Source organism: Lethenteron reissneri, chromosome 18 (genome assembly GCF_015708825.2).
Source record: "Lethenteron reissneri isolate LAM-NWPU_2019-01 chromosome 18, ASM1570882v1, whole genome shotgun sequence".
NCBI classification, from domain to species: Eukaryota; Metazoa; Chordata; class Hyperoartia; order Petromyzontiformes; family Petromyzontidae; genus Lethenteron; species Lethenteron reissneri.
Genome location: NC_083796.1, coordinates 14,407,957 through 14,430,090, shown reverse-complemented (window position 1 = coordinate 14,430,090; position 22,134 = coordinate 14,407,957). Strand labels below are relative to the sequence as shown.

Below are 22,134 nucleotides of genomic sequence, written 5' to 3'. Positions count from 1 at the left end.
ACACGTGACACAGCTAATTAAATCATTAAGAATAGATTACACAAATCCATTTATATACAGGCCATATGGAATGCTGTTTACTTGCATGAGACAATGGTGCAAAATAAACATAAAAACACGAAAATCAAGAGAACATTTAATGTAAGGCAGTCACAATTTTGTCTAAACGAGGAAAAGGACAAAATAAACAACGTGAGCAAAATTAGCATTTAGTTCTTCAGTGACATGATTATAGTCTCCAAGGCATGGGCTTCAGAAAATCATGTGTAGTTCATAGAGACAGGTGACACATGATGTCATTCCAGTGAAGGCAAGCTGTGTGTGACTTTCCTTGCCCCAGGAGAAAATCACAGTCGCACATTTCACTGCCTTCTTTGTCCCATTTCAACTCTTTGGGCATGCCCATGGTACTTGGTGGAGGAACGATTTGCTGAGTGAGCATATTATTACAGTTCCTTCTCATTTTGGAACACATTTCCATCAAGATATTTTCACAGAAATACACAATAAGGGATTGGGATCGTTTTCCCATCTACATCCAGCTATTATTTTACTCACTTCACATTGTTCATGTGTTGTCCACTTAAAAAAATAATTAGCATATATGCACAAACTAAAAAAATGGATAATAAGTCTGCAGATCCTGCAGTGGTGAATTCATACTTTAGGATTTTTTTTACTTATTTTTTTAGTCCGGATATATTTCAGATTTCAATGTGAACAATATTGGATTTCTCTCAGATTATCAACTAATTTACATGATATGCTCATTAACCTGTATCCGTGAGAACAAAAGTGACATCACCCAATGCCACGGGAAGCCTTTTGGTGGGAAAAACGAAGATATGGCTTAATAAATATAGTTTTACATCAATCTAGAACGATTATTTTTCAGACCCAATTTTCCGATTTTTCACATAAATATGAAAATTGGGAACATGGGATGATGTCATCAATAGCTTAATTTTTTGTCTCAGTCATGTGTTTGCCTAATGTGTTTTGAGGCCTATGTAATACTTAATTTCAGCATTAATCATATCTGTAACAATGACCGTATAAACAAATTACACTCATGTCTAAAAAAATATTTTACCTTGAAAATATACTAATTCAATTGTAGGAGAATTTTAGATTTCGTTTTTTTGCTGAGGAGTGTCTGGAAAATGTCAACGGAACAATAGAATTAACGAAAATGAGGACACGAGGTGAAAAGGTTAAAACAGCGAGAGAAGTGAAAGTGGTTGAGAGTATTGAGAGAGAGAGAGAGATTAGGTGAAAGGGGAGCATTTAGAGGTTTACACGGGGGATGAACTGGAGTGTCAGGGAAGGGAGTGAGTGGGGGGGAGGCCAAGGAGGTGACAGAATACAATTTGTAAGAACAAACGAGAGGGATATATATTTGATTGAAACAACGTGTAAGATGTTTGTTTCACTTGCATTGAATTCCCTTATGACTATTCAATAAGCACATCAATTTGACACAGACGCTGCATAGCTACGTATGAAATAACTGGTAAGACGTGCATTGATAGTAAAATGCATAACACATTGGATTACAAGAAAGAGGTCAAGGCATGTTTAATGTCGCAGTACGAGTTTTGGTGAGGTCATTCCTTGAGGTGGACATATCTGTGTACCTGTGCGGGTCAAAAAGCTGAACTTTAGCAAAGCAACTACAACTAATAGTTTAGACTTTTAATACTGATGCAAGTGGAGGTTGCGAGTCATTCCATGCAGGAGCATGGCAAAATATATAATCAAGAGAAGAAGGTTGTGATGGGTGGGGTATGTTTGCAAAATAGAGGAGGGAGGCTACCAAGATAGGCGTTGGAATGGGTACCCAGTGGTAGATAGAATGGGTATCCAGTGGTAGATAGAATGGGTCACCAGTGGTAGATAGAATGGGTATCCAGTGGTAGATAGAATGGGTCACCAGTGGTAGATAGAATGGGTCACCAGTGGTAGATAGAATGGGTCACCAGTGATAGATAGAATGGGTATCCAGTGATAGATAGAATGGGTCACCAGTGGTAGATAGTGGGTACCCAGTGGTAGATAGAATGGGTCCCCAGTGGTAGATAGAATGGATCACCAGTGGTAGATAGAATGGGTATCCAGTGGTAGATAGAATGGGTCACCAGTGGTAGATAGAATGGGTCACCAGTGGTAGATAGAATGGGTCACCAGTGGTAGATAGTCGGTACCCAGTGGTAGATAGAATGGGTCACCAGTGGTAGATAGTCGGTACCCAGTGGTAGATAGAATGGGTCACCAGTGGTAGATAGAATGGGTCACCAGTGGTAGATAGAATGGGTCACCAGTGGTAGATAGAATGGGTCACCAGTGGTAGATAGAATGGGTCACCAGTGGTAGATAGAATGGGTCACCAGTGGTAGATAGTCGGTACCCAGTGGTAGAAAGAATGGGTCACCAGTGGTAGATAGAATGGGTCACCAGTGGTAGATAGAATGGCTCACCAGTGGTAGATAGAATGGGTCACCAGTGGTAGATAGTCGGTACCCAGTGGTAGATAGAATGGGTCACCAGTGGTAGATAGAATGGGTCACCAGTGGTAGATAGAATGGGTCACCAGTGGTAGATAGAATGGGTCACCAGTGATAGATAGAATGGGTCACCAGTGGTAGATAGAATGGGTCACCAGTGGTAGATAGTGGGTACCCAGTGGTAGATAGAATGGGTCACCAGTGGTAGATAGAATGGGTCACCAGTGATAGATAGAATGGGTCACCAGTGGTAGATAGAATGGGTCACCAGTGGTAGATAGAATGAGTACCCAGTGGTAGATAGAATGGGTCACCAGTGGTAGATAGAATGGGTCACCAGTGATAGATAGAATGGGTCACCAGTGGTAGATAGAATGGGTCACCAGTGGTAGACAGAATGGGTCACCAGTGGTAGATAGTGGGTACCCAGTGGTAGATAGAATGGGTCACCAGTGATAGATAGAATGGGTCACCAGTGGTAGATAGAATGAGTCACCAGTGGTAGATAGAATGGGTCACCAGTGGTAGATAGAATGGGTCACCAGTGGTAGATAGAATGGGTCACCAGTGATAGATAGAATGGGTCACCAGTGGTAGATAGAATGGGTCACCAGTGGTAGATAGAATGGGTCACCAGTGATAGATAGAATGGGTACCCAGTGGTAGATAGAATGGGTCACCAGTGGTAGATAGAATGGACGCCCGGTGGTAGATAGTGGGTACCCAGTGGTAGATGACCTAAGGCCAGATGGTGGGATATTGTAACGACAGATTTAGGTCAGACGCTAACTTTGCAGCAACTGAATAAACGTATCAGAAGAAAGGAAGCAGTCGCAAAGTGTGGTGGCATCGACAGCATTGCGTGTAACGGACTGCTGTTAAGACATCTCGACGTTCACATGAACACAATAATAAATTAGAACAAAATCGGGCTGCATTTCACCAGTTATCAAGTGACGTGGGAAGCACAGCCTGCATCACCATTCTACGCACATGTGAACACGTTATTGAAGGACTCCAAACCCACCCAAAACATGCGAATTTAACAAATCCAAGAAAAACAAACGGTGCAATTGCACCACGTGACTGAGACAAAAGGTGACGTCAGCTCAGGCTCCCATTGAATCCAGCAACACTACCAACATAGGCATCAGCATGACAATTGCTGATGAGATGAGACCTTTGCAGGAATACATGTAAACAAACATTCGCTACACATCTGCTGCTACTGATTTGAGAACGCTGCGTCAACAGCAATGCGTGAAAGTCCCCGTCACACATAGAATAACGGGCGACGTAGACTCCGGCGCCAGTTTGTGTAGAAATTACATTTACAAAAAATACTGCATATTGAAAAATACTAAAAAATATAATGGGCATATGATGAACTGCGCTCAGTATATTGCACAAAATTAATCCACAAATACAAGTATTTTTTTCGCAAAGAAAATAGAATATATTACGATTTCCAATTAAATATATGGTACACAAGAGTATGCTTGCAAAAGAGAATCATGAATGCTAAAAGATTCGCGCTGGAAGGATAATGTCGTGTGTAGGCAGTATAACCCATTTTCAGTGGCTGTGGAGAGATTATTCTGAAAATGGCGGTGCATAAGCCTTGCTCAGTCTCCCAACGGCAACGCGTTGCTGCGCACGGGAACCCAGTCCGACGTGGACGCACCACACCATTGAGGCATTTCATAGGAGAGCAAATCCACACCGTGGCACCCTTCAGCACATTGCCAGGAGAAGCCAGCGAAGCGCCATGACGTGCACAGCCCAGTAGATCATGACAATACACAAGACAGCGTATAAAAAATGTATACAACGAGAGAAGGAATGGTGGTGCAAGGGTTAGCGCACTGCGCTATCAACTCGGCTACCTGAGTTCGGCTCACATCAGTGGCGCTAACCAATGTACGGTCAAACATCCTCTCCGACCAACAAGGAAGGCCTTCATCCAACAGCAGATTGCCAATGGGCTGAAAAGTGTTCGTACATTTAAGATGATTTCGAAAACTACAGGTTGATACAGCATAGTACAACGTGGGACAGAGTGTCATGTGGGAGAGAGACGGAGGATATTTCACTGTGAGAATGATTAAAACAAGCTTTATCCCCACCCCACAGTGCTATGGAATAATAAACAATGATTTACCATTTTAACTTACATTAAAAACCAGGAACTACCCTGTGAGTTAAATATCTCATTTTCTCAAGCATCCAAGAGTAGAATTTCAGAGAGCATTACAATGCACAACAGTATAACAAGGTACTGCATACTATTTAACAGCAAAGGCAAGCTATAGCATTCTACAAAGCGGATAAATAAAACACAGAACTGCACACAATTGGACAATGCATCGGAGCGCAGTGGCAATAAGTGATAAGAGAATGGAAGAGATCAGGACAGCTCTGTGCAACGCACTAATTTCCACACTCACAAGGATCCGTTTCAAGACCTGGTCCAGGCTGATTGAGAGCTAGAAAAAAATCATGCTGTGAAATATAATGGATTCGGAAACAGGCAAATGGCACATCTTGGTTTACCCACCTTTTAAGCATAATTACCGCAAATTCTCCCACAGTACTTACGCCATACGATCACCAATACCAAAGTGACAAGTAACAAACGGGTAAGTGTGCAGTATCAAAGCGGGGCTATACGCTTATTCCTCAGCATTTTGAAATGTGTTTGCAAATGCATATAAAGGACTCCGTTTGAACAAAGCATTTTGCAAGTGAAGCGAACATTGTGAAGATAGCCGTTTATGAATCTTGTCAGCCTCTAATCTGTGATTACATGACAGTGTGAGGGGCTCATTAGAAAGAAAAAAAACGCCGGGGTGACGTCGAATGGGTACACGAGCTCACTCGATGGACATCCACTTAAAAACGCCCTCGGGTGCAATAGGCTGCACCGTTGTCACAGGCAACTCCAGAAGGCAAACTTAGAAAGAGTTTTTAGAGGTCAGGTTGATCTTCGTGCGTGAAGATGTGAGGGAGAAATGGGGGGGGAGGGGGCCAAAATGAAACTCCCATGTACAACAGATGATGCGACCTTTTATTTTGTGCAAACTGTGCGCACAGCGCCCCTTGAGCAATGTGGAAGTGCTGCCCTCGCAGGTTACTCCAAAATGTGCGATTGGTTTTAAAATTGGTCCTCGGTGCATGAAGAGGCATTCCGAGCTTCTTGTGCAGACACAAGCGCGGATTTCGCCTTGGCAACCGCACCAGCAGTACGCGCACGGCAACGGATACTGTTGCTAGGAGGAGATAGGGAAGTAACCGTTACCACGCCGACCGTTTCCCTACCTCGCGGATCTGCATCTGGACCTTGTGGATGGCACGTATCCAGCGCGCGCGCGCCGGGGTGAAGGGGCTTGGCCCCTCGTCGGACACGAACCTGCAGAGTGAACAAAGCCCTGCCGATCAGCACGTGCCCTTGTGCGGCGTGATACACAGGCACATCCGCACAAGGGCATGCTTCATTCATTCAAAAGGGCCGTGCGTCCAGGAGTTTGTATAAAACAACATATAAGCCTAAAGAAATTGTCTCAAAACAATGGTGTCATTTGTAGAAATTTAACATCCAGGGTTTTATTTCCCACGGAATATTTTACGAGGTGCCACCCCCCCAACCCCAAACCACCAACTGTCCAAACCCAACCCTCCCAGGCAGGGAGGGGGTGGGAGTGGTGTAATTGGGATGGGGGTAGTATTTTTTCGGAGCCAAGCCATTGAAAGTTCCGGCTGAAATCATGCACTGTTGACATCCATTTCCAGATGAGCGTAATTCAATGTTACCATAATTATCGATCATATAATGCTATTAAGTGGTTCCAGGTAAGTGGCGGCGAAATGTTAACTACCTCGCCTGGTTTAAAGGAGGTCGTGGGTTTGATCCCGACCCTCACGCCTAAATATCTGCACTTTACGTGTTCTCCCCGTGGATTTTTCTCTGGGTTTTCCAATTTTTCCCTCCAAATTTGGAATCAACATGCGTTTAGAGTATCTCGCTGCAATATCAGCCACTTCGTTGAGCTATCGTTTGTGGCCAAGTTGCTTCTGAAAAAAAGCTACATAGCAGCTCAGTGAGCCTCACCTGATAAAATAGCGAGCGTGGGACACTCCCGCGCACACTCTCACCTGTCGGTGGGCCGAACGATGTTCGGCAGGCCCTCGTCATTGTGGAGAGCCTCGCGGGCCTCCGGCTTGGCTTCGTGGCGGAGGGTCCCGGGCGAAGTGGCCTCCTCACTGATGGGCTGCGTGTCGTCGGAGCCGTGATACTCCCCACCCCGCTGGTGGTGGTACTCCTCTCGGTCGCTGTACGCACCCCGCGAGTCCTGCTCGGTGAGCACCTGGGCGCAACACAAAACGCGCACGCCGGAGCCTTGCATTTTTATGTCCTACCCCGGTGTGCGGAAGCGGTGAATACGGTGGGCATCGTGCCAATGGTCAGTTTCACACGTAGTAGTACTATGCTTTCGCGACCAATATTGTCCGTAATGAAGGTTTTTTTTTGGGTAAGATCGCGTGAATATAAATGTGTTGTTAAATCTGCCGCCAACCGACGCAGTCAATTCGTACGGTTTAGTCATGTAAACAGATCGGGCAGATCCCAGGTGGTTTCATCACAGGCGAGCTTACTATCACCCACGCGAAATGTGGGAGGAAGGCAACCTTTGGTCGGCATGCATTATGCATGCACGAGGAAAGGTTATGGTGGTTTCAACACGAAAAGTTACGAATCGCCCTGCCATACGAGAGAATAGAACAGAGCAGCAAAGGTTGAAGGTTATGGCGGCTGTAACGAAGCGGGACAGGAGAATGTGTGGACAGGTGGTGGTTAGTTACGGAGGAGCTTCGTGACAGCACCTTGCGGTAAGCGGAAGTGCCCCGCGGGAAGCTGCTGGAGCTGCGGAACGAGTGGCAGTCGAGCCCAGCCTCGTCCTCCTCCAGCTCATCCTGATCCAGCTCGCTCAGCTGCTCGGAACTCGCCTGGCTCAGGTTTGCCGAAGAGCCGTAGCTTCGGCTGCCACCAGGGCTGCAAGAGCCCGCGTGCACACAGCAACACATCTTACATGCTGCCGCAGAACCATAGTCGCCGTAACACTTCTGTGCACGAATACACACGAGCGCACCTTAAAACACGTCCGTCAATAACGCTGCCCTGAAAGAGGACGAATTGTACGACAGGTGACGTTGAGGGCAATGGAGGTTCCTCATAGCGGAGAGCATTACCCTAAAACGTCACGCGGTCTCGAAACATCGCCCAACGGTTTTATTTTCCTTTTTTTAGGGAAGCGTTATTGAAAAATGCGGCCAAGTGGTTTTGTTATTTGTGCTTGTGCACGACTAACGCAGTATTGCATATTTGTTTTGGTTCGATACAAAAACACGTGTGATGATCTAATCATATGTATATATTAAAAAGTATTATTTATTTACCAATTTATACATTTATTTTTCATACACATCACTCGCTTAATTCATCCTGAAAATTACCCAATTGTTATCAACATTTTATATTGTTTTATAACTGTACATTTTTACGGTTTAACGTTAGATATAGTAAGTAGCCTATATTCAAAATATAGATGACAATGAAAAAATATGAATATACATGTAAAGAATGTCATTTGGAGTGACACATTTGACAATCATACAATGCATGCAAATTATTCTATAAATACCAGAATTACAAAAAAACAACAAAAGCCATTCGCAATCAGTACAATAAACACACATTAAAAGCCAGAAGGGAAAAGCCAGCTAAGCATTCACATTTCAAAGTGTAGGAAAGGTTTCAAATCGAACATCTACAAACACAGTGTGCTAAGGAGACACTAAATAAATGGTGAAAACCATTTATCATGCTGGATTTTCTACTGGCCTTTCCACACGCAGCAGGTCCATGGTTGCCACGGTCCCTGTGTCTGTCTTCAGTTCCTCATCACACGCCGGCACATTTATTGCAGGCTCCTTCAAGGAACTTACAAGGTCTGACTCTCCAATAACCTCCCCTCTGGAAACCTCTGAGAAAGTGCATTTTTCATTTCCCTCTGGTGGGTTTTCACCAACAGCATCTACACTAAGTTCAGTGTCGACTTCTGTCTGTATAACATTATCTGTCGCCGAAGCAGCCACATGGATCTCCATGACCTGCTCGTCACCCAACACAGAGTGAGAATGCTCAGAAATATTGTCCGGGATATTTACATTGTTGCTGGCCTCAACAGAACTTGCCGGGCTAGTTACAGGTTCTGCCAGATCACCTCCTTTTGCATTTTCGGATTCCGAGTTAATAATCTCGCTAGCTGAAGTTTCAGTGCATGGAAGCTTCGTGGGTCCAGTGCGGTCATCGTCCTCTCTAGCTGCTCGAATTTCCTGGGACGTGCGCTCGATATCTTTACTTTGTTGTTCGCTCGCAAAAGGAAGCTTGAATTTGCTAAACATGCCACTCTCTTCCTTAGTTGTCTGGACCATTCTTCCCACTAGAGATGCATTTTTATCATAGAGACTAAAAAATGGACGCTTAAATTTCCCCATAAACCCCTCGTCTTGGGCAGGCACTGCTTCACTCTCGGTCTTTAAAGTGGACTCATGGGAATTTGGCAAAGCAGTAGAAGCTATACTTGTTTTCTGCTGGTCAGTCAATTCTACAGAAGGTGGCAATTCTCTCACAGGTGTGTCAACGTCCAAAGTTGGAGCCTTTTCTTCGATGGAAAGGCTGTCATCTTCCAAGGTACTCAACTCGATTTCATTACCAACAGACTTTACAACACTTTGCTCTTCATAAGCATCACCTGCTTCCTGACTTTCCTCTTGTGTGATTGTAATGATTGGAACCTCCGTAATGGACTCGTCCGTACCAAATTCACCATCGACGTCAACCACATGCGCGTCCATTTTCTGCACATTTTCGTCGGTGGCTACAAACGGGGATTCATCATCTGCAATCAGCTGTTCTTTTGCTTCACTCTGATCAGGATGATGAGGGTCACTGTCGACGTTATCTTCACCTCTCTCCCAACTTTGTTCATTAGATGGCAGTGAACTCTCCGAGCATACATATGGCTGCAATTCATCAGACAAAAGCTCTGCCCTTGAAGCCTGATCCAAGGCCGGTGTTAGACTTTCAGTGACATTCACCTCAGAATGAGCCGGAGCAGCGCTCGTACATTTCGCTTCATTATTTTCGGGAGCATTCACGTCTGTACCCGGTGAGGCAAACATTTTAAATAATCCTCCCGTAGACATTTGCGGCAATGGTTTACTATCAAACATGTCTTTAAATGGAATGTTAAATCCCCTCGCGCTTTCCGGTTTAGGCAGTGGAATCTTAACGGAAGACAACGACCCAAAAGAGAAAGATGACCCAAAGCTTGTATTTGCACTCGGATCAGCTTGTGCCGAGGTCATAGTTTTCATTTTTGACATGAACCCGATGAATGAATCACCGGAGCTACTTGCAAAGGACTTTTCTTGCGTGGCTTGCTGGTCTTGAATAGTTTTTGAACTTTCAGCTTGAGGTGAAGTCATGGTTTTCATTTTTGACATGAAACCAGTGAACGTATCAACAGAACTACTAGCAAAGGACTTTTCTTGTGCAGTTTGGTGGTTTTCTGCAGCTGCGAAATTTTCAATTAAAACATCATTCGCAGTAATGTGGGAATCATCGCAAGGTTTATCCTCAAGGTACTGTTGGTCTTCTTGAATGTGTTCACCTAAATCCAACTTGTCTTGGGCATCTGCCAATTCATAATTTTCACATTGGTTTCCCAATTGTATTTGTTCATCAATAGATTCTTGTGACATTTCTGTCTTCTGTTCAATAATATAAGCATCCCCTTCTTCATAATAATCCTCATAGGCATTATTGTAGTCTTTTTCACTGCCGTTACCATCGTAGGAAGATTCTCTAAACAGCTGCTCGCTATTCTCTTCATCACCGTGACTTTGCAAAGAAGAAATGTGTTCATCAGGAAAGTCATTCATCAAGGTCTGGTCAACATCTACATCAGCATCAACATTTTCATCATAAGAACAACCTGGAGTTTCGCTATTCAACAATGCTTGATCATCTACTTGATCAAAATTATCATCCACATCGACGTCCGTTAACATGCTGTCTTCACGTGCAGCAACATACTCTTGTGGTGTGACGATTTCTAAATGGTCGACATTTAGTTCGCTCTCCTTGTCTGGTATGATTTCTTCTAACTGGGTATCATTTAACCTATTATCCTTACTTTCTTCAAAGTCCAGCAATTCATGTTTGTGAAGATCTGACTGCTGTGGTAAAACATCTTCTTCTATCTTGTCTGTCTTCTTGGTAAAGGGTATAGATGTATTGGCTGAAGACACTTCATGAATTGGAAAGCTGTAATTTGTTTCACTCTTGTGTACAGGAATTGCTTCTGCTTTGCCAGATGGTTGTTTTTCTTCACCAAGGCTAAATCCAAACATACTGAACGACTTCATGTTATATTTTCCATCTGCAGGATCTTTCTTTTTCTCCGCTTCAGAATTGGACTTTGAAAAGAAGGATGAAATCTTCAAAGATCCACCAAAACCCTCTGGTTTCTGGGTATTTGTTTTGGTTTCAGATGAACCAATTGAAAACATTGAAGTGGAGAATTTATTTTCTGTGGAAGACGACTGTTGGTTGGTGGTAGGGCTCGAGAAGAAGGGTATCTTAAAAGTTCCAGAACCATCAGATTTCTCACTTTCTGTTTTGTCTCCCGATGAAGCAAAGGAGAGCAAAGAGAAAGATTTTGTTTGTGGAGTCACTGGTGGCTGATTATTGGCTGCACCAGACAGAAACCCAAAAAAGCCCTTATCCTCGGTTTGTTTAGATGAAGTTTTTTCATTTTGTGATGGTGTTTCATGCGAGACGTTTTGAAATTTTAACTTCTCAACAGTTTCCTGATGTTGATTGCTTGAGGCGTTTTGAGCGTTAGATGAAAATAAACTGGTCAGGCTTTGAGAAAGTCGTGTCGTTGTGCTTTGGGGAAGTTCTTTGCTAGTGGGTTTTGAGAAAAAACCAAACACACTCGTAGACCTTATTGGCTGCTTTATTTCATTATCTTCCTGAGTACTTGAAGACGTTTCCAAAGAAACTGTATCCAGTGTTGGTCCAGTTGTATGAAGAGGTCGAGCCAAGGCATCTTGATGCACTGGTTTGATATCAACAATTTTAGACGTATCCTTTTCATTTTGCTTCATCGCGTCATCTTTTGAAATTGATCTGGTTAGATCACTGAACCGAAAATGTTCTTCAACAGTCTTAGTTAAAACGCTGCGCTCTTCTGGAGTCTCTTGCTTTGACGCATCACATGTCTTTTGTCTCTGAAGCCTGCCTCTCGGTTCACTTGACTGCGGTTTTGGTGAAAGACTTGTCGTTGAATCAAGCTTATCAATCAAATGAATGGTACTTTCTGAATGGCCCATGTGCATCGATACGGGAACGGAAGCGGCCTTCTTCAATCCGGTTGTATTTGCCATAGATGACGAACTGCGCGGTCCAAGTGTTGCTTGCTGTGACACTGCCTGATTTTCGGGAGTGTTTCGGTTTGCGTTATCTTGGCCAAATGGCAAAAGTCCGCTGAGGCTTTTAGGTAGAAGGCTCCCTTTGTTTGAAGGCCTACTGAATAGCGTAAATCCAAAAATACCTTGGTTCTGATCTGAGCTTATCGACTCGACTACATTTTCCTTCGCCGTCTCCACGGAAGGCTTTGCTGTTTCTTTGCTTTCAAGGCTCATGAAATTTTTTATTGTGCCAAAAACAGATTTTTCTTCTTGAAAAGGAGAATTTGAATTTTCTGCCATTTCATCCTTTTTAGGCTGCTGTAATTCATCTTTGCTCTGGCCAATGTTTAACAGGCTCTTAAAAAATGAAGGTGCAGATGATTCTTGCTGTGAAGGCTGGGTCGTTCCCGAAGCTTGGTTACTCCCATCCTCACCTCTCTCACTTTCTTGTAAAGTTTTTGTTTTCTGCAACACTGACTTGCTGCGTTTCATTTCCTCCGACGCAGATGCAGCACCCAGTTGTTTATATAGCGGTGATTTACCCTCCTGATGCGTTGCGTTATTTTGACTTAGATCCCAACCAGAGTCCATCAATCCATGCACCTTCGAATCGTGCCTCGCTTCAGATTCCAAACCAACTTTCTTTTGGACATCTGAGTTTGCGTCACCATCTGTGGAACTAAATACTTTAAAACTACTGAACAGGGAGGAGACTTTTTCCAACGGTTTCCACTTTTCTTGAAAGGCTCCAGATTCTTTAGCGTCATACTCCTCACTGCCAGTCTTGCTGTGCTTTTCAGTAAACTAATGAACTAAAAATGCTGGATTTTTTGTGAAAGAGGGATGCAACAAATGAGTCTCCTGGCTCAGATTTCTCCAATGTCAACATTGCAGATGCTGATTGCTGAACCGTTCTTTGCTGAAGGTCCACAGAAATTTTATAAACTGGAAGAAAACGAACGGTACAATCGATCGGGATTTCTTCTTGCGGCTGAAGATAATCCTTCAAGACATTATGCTCAAACCATCCCTGATAATATGCAATGTCCCAGTGTAAGTCATCAATTCTTGATGAAGTCCACGAAAGATCCAGAGGACGTTCTTGTAATTCCCGAATTACCTTTTGGGATAAATTACTTACACAATCTGCATCAGCCTCCCAAGAGTCAGGCCACTCATTCTCAAACTCTAAATAAGCATCGTCATCTTCATAAGGGTACTCGAGTGGTTTTTCGGCATGAAAAGTCCAAGCATAGTTTTCAAAGTCAGCGTAGTGAAACTCTATGTTGTTGTCATACCCGTGTGGATAATCCATTTCAGGAGAATACTCAGTGCACCACATGAAGCCATCGTGTTCACTGGCGTCAATACACAACGGACTGTCAATAACTTCTTCATTGACATATTGTGATTGGGCGAACAAAACATTGTCCAACCAAGCTTCCTGCTCTTTATGATACGTAACAGTAGCAAGATCTTGGTAACCCTCTAGACGTTCGAACATTGAAGACTCGGTGTACTCAGAGGGCCTATCAATGCAATGGGCAACTTCGTCTGAAAATAAGTATTGCCTCTCAGTGCTCGTTTTGTAGGGAGCATATGGAAACGATGACACGAGTTGCAGTGGCTCTTCCTGGGCCTCACTATAAGAACCATCTCCCTTGGCCACTGACAAATCGGCAGCATTTTCACATCTTCCATAGTGCATAGCCTCCAGATTATCCTGTGATGTATGCTGCTCAAACATGTTCGCATTAACTACCCTTTGATGATTTATACCTTGAGGACTGCTGCTAAAACAGGGTGCAATAACTATTCTCTCAACAGAACTGCATGTGGTCTGAGAGTAGAAATCTGGTAAATAGTAACTTTTTTGCCCATACTGAGTACATTCTGACTGGCTACTATCCAAATAGGTGTCTATATCAGCTTGTTGCTTTGCACAATGTTCTGCATTTAAGCTCTGGTCCGTGGCAGTGCCTGTTACTTTGTCCGTTACCAATTCTTCTTTCTTCGAGTCATAATATGGATACTTTGATTGCTGAATTTCCTTCACTCTATCATAATCAGATGACTTAACCGGAACATTCGATGCACATTTCTTTTCATAATGTGTGTCCAGTTTGCTGTCCGTTTTGACAAATGTATTTCGTGACTTTGATTCAATTGAGGAGTCGGCTTCACAGCGAATGTGTTTTATTTCAGAAGCACTAACCAAGGTAGCACCTTGACTTGACGTTGCAGTGTTGCGTGGATCCTGCACATTGCTACGGGAGCTAAATGAGGGGCGATGGCTATCTTCTGCCCCATTGCTGCCATGAGTCTTTTTGTCAGTGGCTGTCACATCCGGATTCTCAGATGGCGAAAAAAATGGCAGCTTGAAACTTGAAAATAGCGACCGTTTAATTTCCTCGTTGGCATTCACAGTTGGTGTTGGCTGGCTATCAGAATGTTTAAAAAGTGGAACACTGAGACGAGAAACCATAGACGGCTTGCGCTCTTCAACATCCGCCACATTCGTGGCCGGACCTTGCTTCTCCGTTGATGGGGGAAAAAATGGAAGTTTGAAGTGCGAAGCCAACGACGGCTTGCCTTCTTCTGCATTTGCCTCCACGTGGGTGGATTCTTTCTTCTGCGTGGACCCTAGAAATGGCAGCTTGGAGAAGAGCGATGAAGATGAGAGCAAAGACGTGATTCTCCCTTCGTGTGTGGCTTGTGTCCTTTCATTGTCAACAGGTGCGGCGGCAATATTACACAGTCTGGGTGACGAGACGCTTCCATCTTCAGCATCTGCACCATCTCCAATTACAGTACCCTTGGCAATGCAGGATGAGGAAGCTTTATCTCCGAGTTTGTTGAATGTTTTTGTGTCCATTAAACCATTATCCTCTGCTAAGCACACACCACTGTTGCTCACTTCTTTGTGGACTAATATATCATTCATCCTTTGAGGAACGCATTTCTTCACCCCATCTGTTGCGCTCGTAGCTTCTGAGGATTTTGTTACGGAAAGAACGGAGGAGGCTACGGTGCTATCTTCCGAATTTATGTCAACTTTCGAAGTAATTACCTTCATTGAAGATTCAACGCTCACATCCCGAACAGTCTCTTCCTTCTTAGAAGTGGTGCTATTTTGTGAAAGAAAAAATGGAAAACTAAATGAAAGGGAAGAAGGCAAGTCCTTTTTGTCAGTCTTTGGATCTGCAGTTCTCTCAACTTTCGCAACATCTTTACTCCGGGTTGCAGGTGATAATGAAAGAAAGGCAGCATCCACAGATGCCCTTCTGGACGGGATGTGTTCAGGCTTTGCCTGGCTGATGTTTTCTGTCGATGACAAAAAGGAAAACTTAAAAGTACCCCCTGTGGCTGGTTTCGTTTCATCGGCATGCTTTGCGGAGAAGAGTGTATTTCCGAACGGCAGCTTAAATCCTCCACCGGCAACTTCCGCATCATCTCTTGAAACGCGCTCCATTACTTCCGGAAAACAGGAACCCACCAGAGAAGATTCCGGAGTTGTGGACCTGCAAACCTCCGACATTGTTCTTGTCCCCAAAGCGGTGTTTGCAGATGTTGGCGTGCTATCAACAACGCTCGTAACGTCACCGAGTGCCTGAGCAGAATCCCCAAAGAGCGTTTCTGACGACACAATTCCTATTTCAGACGTGTGGACACTTTCTACGGGGGAGGTAACCGCTGCATCGCCGCTGCAGCTTTGCTTAGGAACACTCTCTTCTGGCCGTGAAAAATTATCTATCAGGTCTCTTGATAGGTTTGTTGAGCTAAAGAATGACTTAGAAATACTAAATACTTTAGACATCATAGATTCGGGTTTGCTTTGATCAGCGGATTCATCCCTTGTCTGTTCTGTGGCCACTTCTGATGCGTGCTTAACAAGTGGTTCAGCTGGTTGCATTTCCGAATGTGAAATTCCATCAGTGTCACCGATACTTCGTGACACTATATCACTACTGCTCGTCATTTCACGTTCAACTAACGTATTATTGTCTTGCTGTAAAGACGCATCACTTATTTGACCGGCCAAAATGTCTACATGCAACTCCTGTCCACTTGTCCGTGTGTGTTTAGGTTCAATATCAGTTCTGTCCTGTGCAGCTTGGCTCTGTGCAATAAATTCAGGCTTGTCATGAGCAGGAAAGTTTGTTTTCTGGCTCACAGATGATGATAAAAACGAGGCTTTGAATAATCTTGACAGAACATTTCCCTCCTTTGCATTGTCTTCTTCATTTGGTGGGAGGGACGGACTGCTGCTGCCGCAAGGTAAACTGGGTGTAGGAGCACTGCCTTTTTCGTGCTCATTCGCGCTTGCCGTGACATTTTTGGCAACGATTTGTGCGTCTTTATTCGAAATTTTCTTTTCAAGGGAATCCATTAGCGAGGAGAAGGCCTGTTTCATATTGCCCAGATTTGTGAGTGACACCGAACTTTCGCTAGTTTCCAGAGGCACACTACTTGTTGGTAATTGCTCGGCTGTCTGCGAGTGTGGCTGCTGCGCAGAATCCTTTTGCGATGCATCCTTGTGCAACTGTTCTGGCACCGTGTGCTTGTGCTCATTTGAACACTGGATATCCTGCGGATATTTTTGAACCTTTTCATCGGAACCACAATCGGAGAGAGAGGTGAACTTGTTGAATTCTTCTTGCTTTTCCACCAAATATTCAGAAACAGTATCAAACAGACACTGAAGTTCGTCCGTAGCGTCGATATACTGTACATTTGATTCTTCGTCTTTAAAATATTCATGGTCAACAATTTCAAGGGCAGCTTCATTTTCAACATAAATGTCTTCCACAACATCACCTTCCTCTATGAACTCAAATTCTTGAACGTAGTATTGATTATCTTGGAGACAAACAAAGTAATTCTTTAATTGGTCTTCTGTAGTTTCTCCAGGAATGACTCTGAGATGGATGTTTTTTGGACTCCCCACACTTTCTGGGCTATTGATATCATCGTCCAACCACTCTGTCAGGGAGTCCCCAATAGAGCAAAGATCAACAGCATCAACACCCATGGGTTTGCTTTTGCGAAGAGAACTTTGTTTATCATCTACATTGGAGTCTGTGGGTTTGAGCTTGTCAGAATCGTGCTGATATCCCTTGGTGGATACAGACGATGTTTTATTCTCGGGCAATGCCGCTTTGTGCAGTTGATGCTTGTCATGCTTCTGTCTTGATCTGGGTAGAGTATTGTACCTCTGTGGATAGACTCCTAGTGAATACGCATCCGAGTTGACATTCTTTGACATGTTTGGAATAATCTTGTGATGCACAGATTGTGCTTTTCTGTAGTTGTTTTTAGCATTTGACAGTTCAAGTGGCAGTGTGTCATGGTCCAAGACACCGCCATCATTTCGTAGATTTTCTAAATCCGTAAAATTGCCTTTCGTGTTAATTCTCTCTTGTAGAAATTGCTCGATCATATTCCTACCCTGGGTGTCATAGTCATCTTCTCCTTTCTTATCGTCTGAACAAAACTCAGAAGGTACGATTCGTATTTTGTCTTTCATTATAAACTGATTTACGCTGCTGCCCAATGAAGAATGGGGCAAGTTGAGACAGGACAGCAACAGAATGGAGGAAAAGGAAACACAAAAAATAAAGAAACATGCAAAACAAAATGTTAAAAGCATACAAAGAAAGATGGAGAAAATAGTTATTAAAAGGCACATAAAATGTGATAAAAATTATAATTGTTACATGGTTGGTATTTTCAAAAACGTGTGAACTACTATAGAAATACAACTGCGAGATTCAGTGGTTATCATTCGCACACGATCACAGGAACGCAGTAGCAAATGGTTATAAAGAAGACGAACAAGCCAACCTTAAAGACAAGCAATGGCAAATCACAACAGCACAGAGTATATAAATACGTACATCAAACATCGTATAACACACAGATTTATTTGCCTCTAAAAGCCAGGCCAACAACAGCCAACAAAGCATTTAGAACTTCAGAGCACAGTTGTAAACAAAAAACATCACAGCCGTACCAGAAGATGTTTTAACTGAAGAACCTCAGACATTGGTAACCCAACCGAAATTTTCAGGAGTGTCTACAAAGATTGGTGGATGTCCTCTAATATAATGTGACATCAAATATGAGGACGGAAGACTACATTGTTAGACTGTCCTTGCAGAGCCCTGGGCGTCACCGAGACATTTCCCATTAAAATTAAGGCTTGTGCATAAGCAGCACATGACTTTCCGCTTCACCAAAAGCTCCACGTATTTGTTTTGTTAGTTTAGTAGTTTATTTATTAATATTTTTATGAACTTTCCAAAACCAATACTAGCAATTGATGGGTGTGTGTTTGTGAATGAGCATGTGTGCATCGCTTGATTCAAAGCAAATCTAGTGCTGCTCCACCAACGACTCGGCTAGACCCCAAATGTCTTCCCGACCACACTCACCTAGATGTTAAGTAGGATCTCCGACTCTGTGCTGCATGCGTGCCTTGCAGCATGCACCACAGAAATGTGCTCAGGTTAAATAATAAAGCACATGTGCCAAATGATTAAATCGTGTGGCAAAGCACATGTTGATATCAATTTCAAATTTAATTGGTGCGTAAAGGCAAATATTACTTGCGTTGCCTAACTCTGATGACAGATAATAGTTTAGCAAGCTGGTTTATTTGTCTTTCTGGCATTTATTTTGCCCTGCGCATCATTCTGCGCGAGTCGTTGCTAATGCTCCTCCATCTACAGAGCGGATATTTTGGACTCAAATTCTGCACATATTGAAATATAATTTCAGCCATACACATTATCAAAGTTGAAAATTTACGTGAAAATGTTGTTCTATTTTATTGCATAAATATTAATGTACAATTGTAAACTACATAAATATTTAAAGGCAAGAGTGGACATGCATTCGGAATGCATCACTGACTGCAACATAAAACTGTATTCTGACCCAGTTGCATTTGGTGAATTGCAAAGGAGATAGAAACAGCATAACCATAAAATAACCCACCCGTATATTTGAACCAATTTGTCACGAGGCATCGCTGCACGCGGCTTGACGTGCGGTACAAAAAGATACTCGAGCTTTAACGATTTCACAAACCCACGAATGGTCGTCTAGGTTCCGTCTTCGCTAAATCACCTTTGGGTACAGCTTCCAGCAGCATTGGACTCAAGCAGAAAGCACTGATCATGGACAAAGGCGTGCTGGAGAAGAGCGTCAAATGGCACGACACTGATAGCCCACCAAGACGAAGACCTTCGACAAAACCCACCTATCGGAAAGATCTACAGACTGCCTGCTCTCGACGGAGTACTGCCGGCTCGTTAGCCGGCTAGACCCAGATGCAGACTCTAGATCACTATGGCCATTTGTAGCGGACTCTATGCTATCACAGCTGTGGGACACACGTTAGGTTGGGAGGGGGGAATGGGGAGAATGAGAGACGAGGTTAGGAAACATTGTAGAAAAAAATAACTAAAATCCAAAGGTGTCTCGCATGAATTCTGGACTTCTGTCACTTGAGTAACGAGCGTTTCAAATGTTAAATTTTGAAAGTGATCCCTTTGATTCTCGGCTGTTTGCCGGCGAGCGCACAAACATCCGCGTTCTATTTTTTGTCAGCACGCCCCCTATGCAGGAAAGCCTGGCCGTGCAGGCTAGCAATCATAATGGACACGTGCAAATCGCTGCGTGTAAATGATACATCTGTAAAATGGTTTTGCAAACAAAGGACTGAAGTGACACTGAAAGTAAGTGCTATGGTGTCACCTTTCAGAGTCATTCTTCGATGTGATCTCACATCCATTTGGGAAGATTAGATGATTTAGGAACTTATAATAAACACTAAATTAAGATTGAGTATAGGCCACTTAGAAAAAATGGAGGCCGCCCTGGCATCCTGCCTCCCCAAGGCTGTGTGTGCAGGCTCCGTATTCTCAACTCTTAATCCTTGTTATGTACGGGCTCCATGTACAATTCATCCGATTATTATTATTGAATGTTGAGGATTCACATGTGCGAGTTATAAGACTGTAAGACGGACATTAAAAATAAACTACGTCACAACTTTGACCCTAAAACATGACATTTCCACATTGCATCAAGGAGCTGCTGCTGTGTCTGCTTGAGAGTTTCCTCCACATGGCCGCCCCGTGTCACATGGGCCATGCCTACGGTGACATGTGGAGCACCTTCTTTGCGAATTAATTACCAACAGACACAAGCGAGATCGCCTCGTGCTTGCTGTGCTACATCGAATAGAAATGTAACTCATGACAGGAGGGTCCTCCAATGCGAGAGAGCGACGTCACCCTCTAGCACACGTCACTGTGGGAGAGGTGGAACATTCATCTCAACCTGGAAACAGCCACTTACTCGGCATTTCTTTTGCAAAGAAGACCTGGGAAAAATACAGGGATTACAACGCACGTCGTGAAATACGACTGAATCGAAATAATAGGATTGACCTGAAGAGCATGATTTTTAAACTCTATGTTAATTTAAGCAAATGTGTTAAGTGTAAAAAAAAATGTTGCAACTGGAATAAAACTGAAAATGATATACTGTATATGAACAAAGTATAACGATTTACAGTCCTCAGTCAATCGAGTGCTGGATGAAGGGCTCTCCATGCTGTGTGGGTCATGGGGTTGATTGATCGTATTTCACCGCACTGCTAAGCGTAATAGGCAGAACCAGGACTGGTCCAGGTGTCCCTCACCGCTGGTGCTAGCCATGGGCAAAAATGTAATTCAGATCACTAGGTTCATAGCACAGTGCATTAACCACTGCGTGACTGCTCCCTACAAAATTATATGGCTAACTAATAACACAGCAGACCGTAATCATTACGCAGCACAGTAATCTTGAATACATTTGAACAATTACACAGAGAGCTGCTTTTCAAAACCAGGAAAGGAGCCGAGAAGCCGTTGGCACTAAGATTATCTTTGGCAAGGGACACCTTGATCACAAGAAAAGTGCAATAAACAAACCAATTACAAGACATAAACAAAACAAAAACCTCCATATCAATTTAACAAACGAAATACAAAAACTAAATTATGGGTACACGTTAAAGTGAGATGCAACTAAAGCTACTTGTATTTATATTGTCCGAGTAGTGCATGCAATATTCGACTGAAGTCTGTCTGGGGAAGGAATATCTTAAAAGTAAAGCATATCCAAGTTCCACGTGTGAGGAGGGCACACACCACACGCAGGGAAATGATGCAGGAGCCATTTATGAGAATTTGTGCCTCGTGTATTTGTACGGAGAGGAAATTGATTAAAACTATTATCCAACACGTAAACGAGTGCTGCAATGGAGCACACTGGGATATTAATTAAATGTTATGTTCCACGTGTCAACATGAAAGCCATCTATCTTTTGGAGTGGCAAACAGAAAGGTCCCTAGAGCCACATGGTGGGATAATTTAAGGAAAAAAACCTCGCAGCTTGAAAGTCAACCGCGCAACATTTACAGGATCTGACAGAAGCGAGGTGTCCTGGCATCAACGACGTTGACCCAAGCCGGCGTGTGTGTTTACAGCTGAAGGCAAAGGTGCAGCCCTGCAAATTGTTGCTCACACCGCTGCTGGCGGAAGGGCCTCGCCACTCGAGGGAGCTCCAGAGTGCCCCCTTTACAGGGCAATTTGGTAGACTCTTGCAATTTGGTGGAATCTTGCACTCACACTTTACCCCACCACACGCGGCCGGCCGATAAACTGAGCTGTATCCCATTTATACTGCTGGGTGGACAGAGGAGGGGGGATGTAAGAAACTTGCCCCATTGTACAAATGAGGATAAAACCGATGACCTCTGCCTTGCGAGTCCAACCATCATGCCACACGGCAGTACCTCTCTGTTGATGGCATACAGGTCTATTTTTAAAATGGCAATATCAGCCTGCATTGTTATTATTTGGATGATGTTTTATCGCTTATTTCGGAATGACCTGGAGGGTATATCAACAATTTTGTTGGTGTAACAATCTTTTGATAAGATATGAGTGCTTATTATACAATAATTTTAGAATTATCCATTATATAATGAGGCAGGTTATGATATAAATGATCTCCAAGCAATTATTTCAGTGT

At 43.4% G+C, this 22,134-nt stretch overlaps 1 protein-coding gene across 5 annotated transcripts in view; it reads right to left on the bottom strand.

Moving 5' to 3' along the window:
• LOC133343901 (protein unc-13 homolog B-like) overlaps positions 1 to 22,134 on the bottom strand; it is a 174,415-nt gene that overhangs the window by 84,074 nt on the left and 68,207 nt on the right. For 4 of the 5 annotated variants that reach the window (XM_061553886.1, XM_061553890.1, XM_061553887.1 and 1 more), the window contains 3 exons: positions 7,386 to 7,554; positions 6,657 to 6,868; positions 5,823 to 5,913 (listed from right to left, as the gene is read on the bottom strand). In XM_061553886.1, the coding sequence (XP_061409870.1) occupies positions 5,823 to 5,913; positions 6,657 to 6,868; positions 7,386 to 7,554 (472 nt within the window). The remainder of the gene's footprint in view (positions 1 to 5,822; positions 5,914 to 6,656; positions 6,869 to 7,385; positions 7,555 to 22,134) is intronic. The other variant, XM_061553888.1, reaches the window with a different exon arrangement.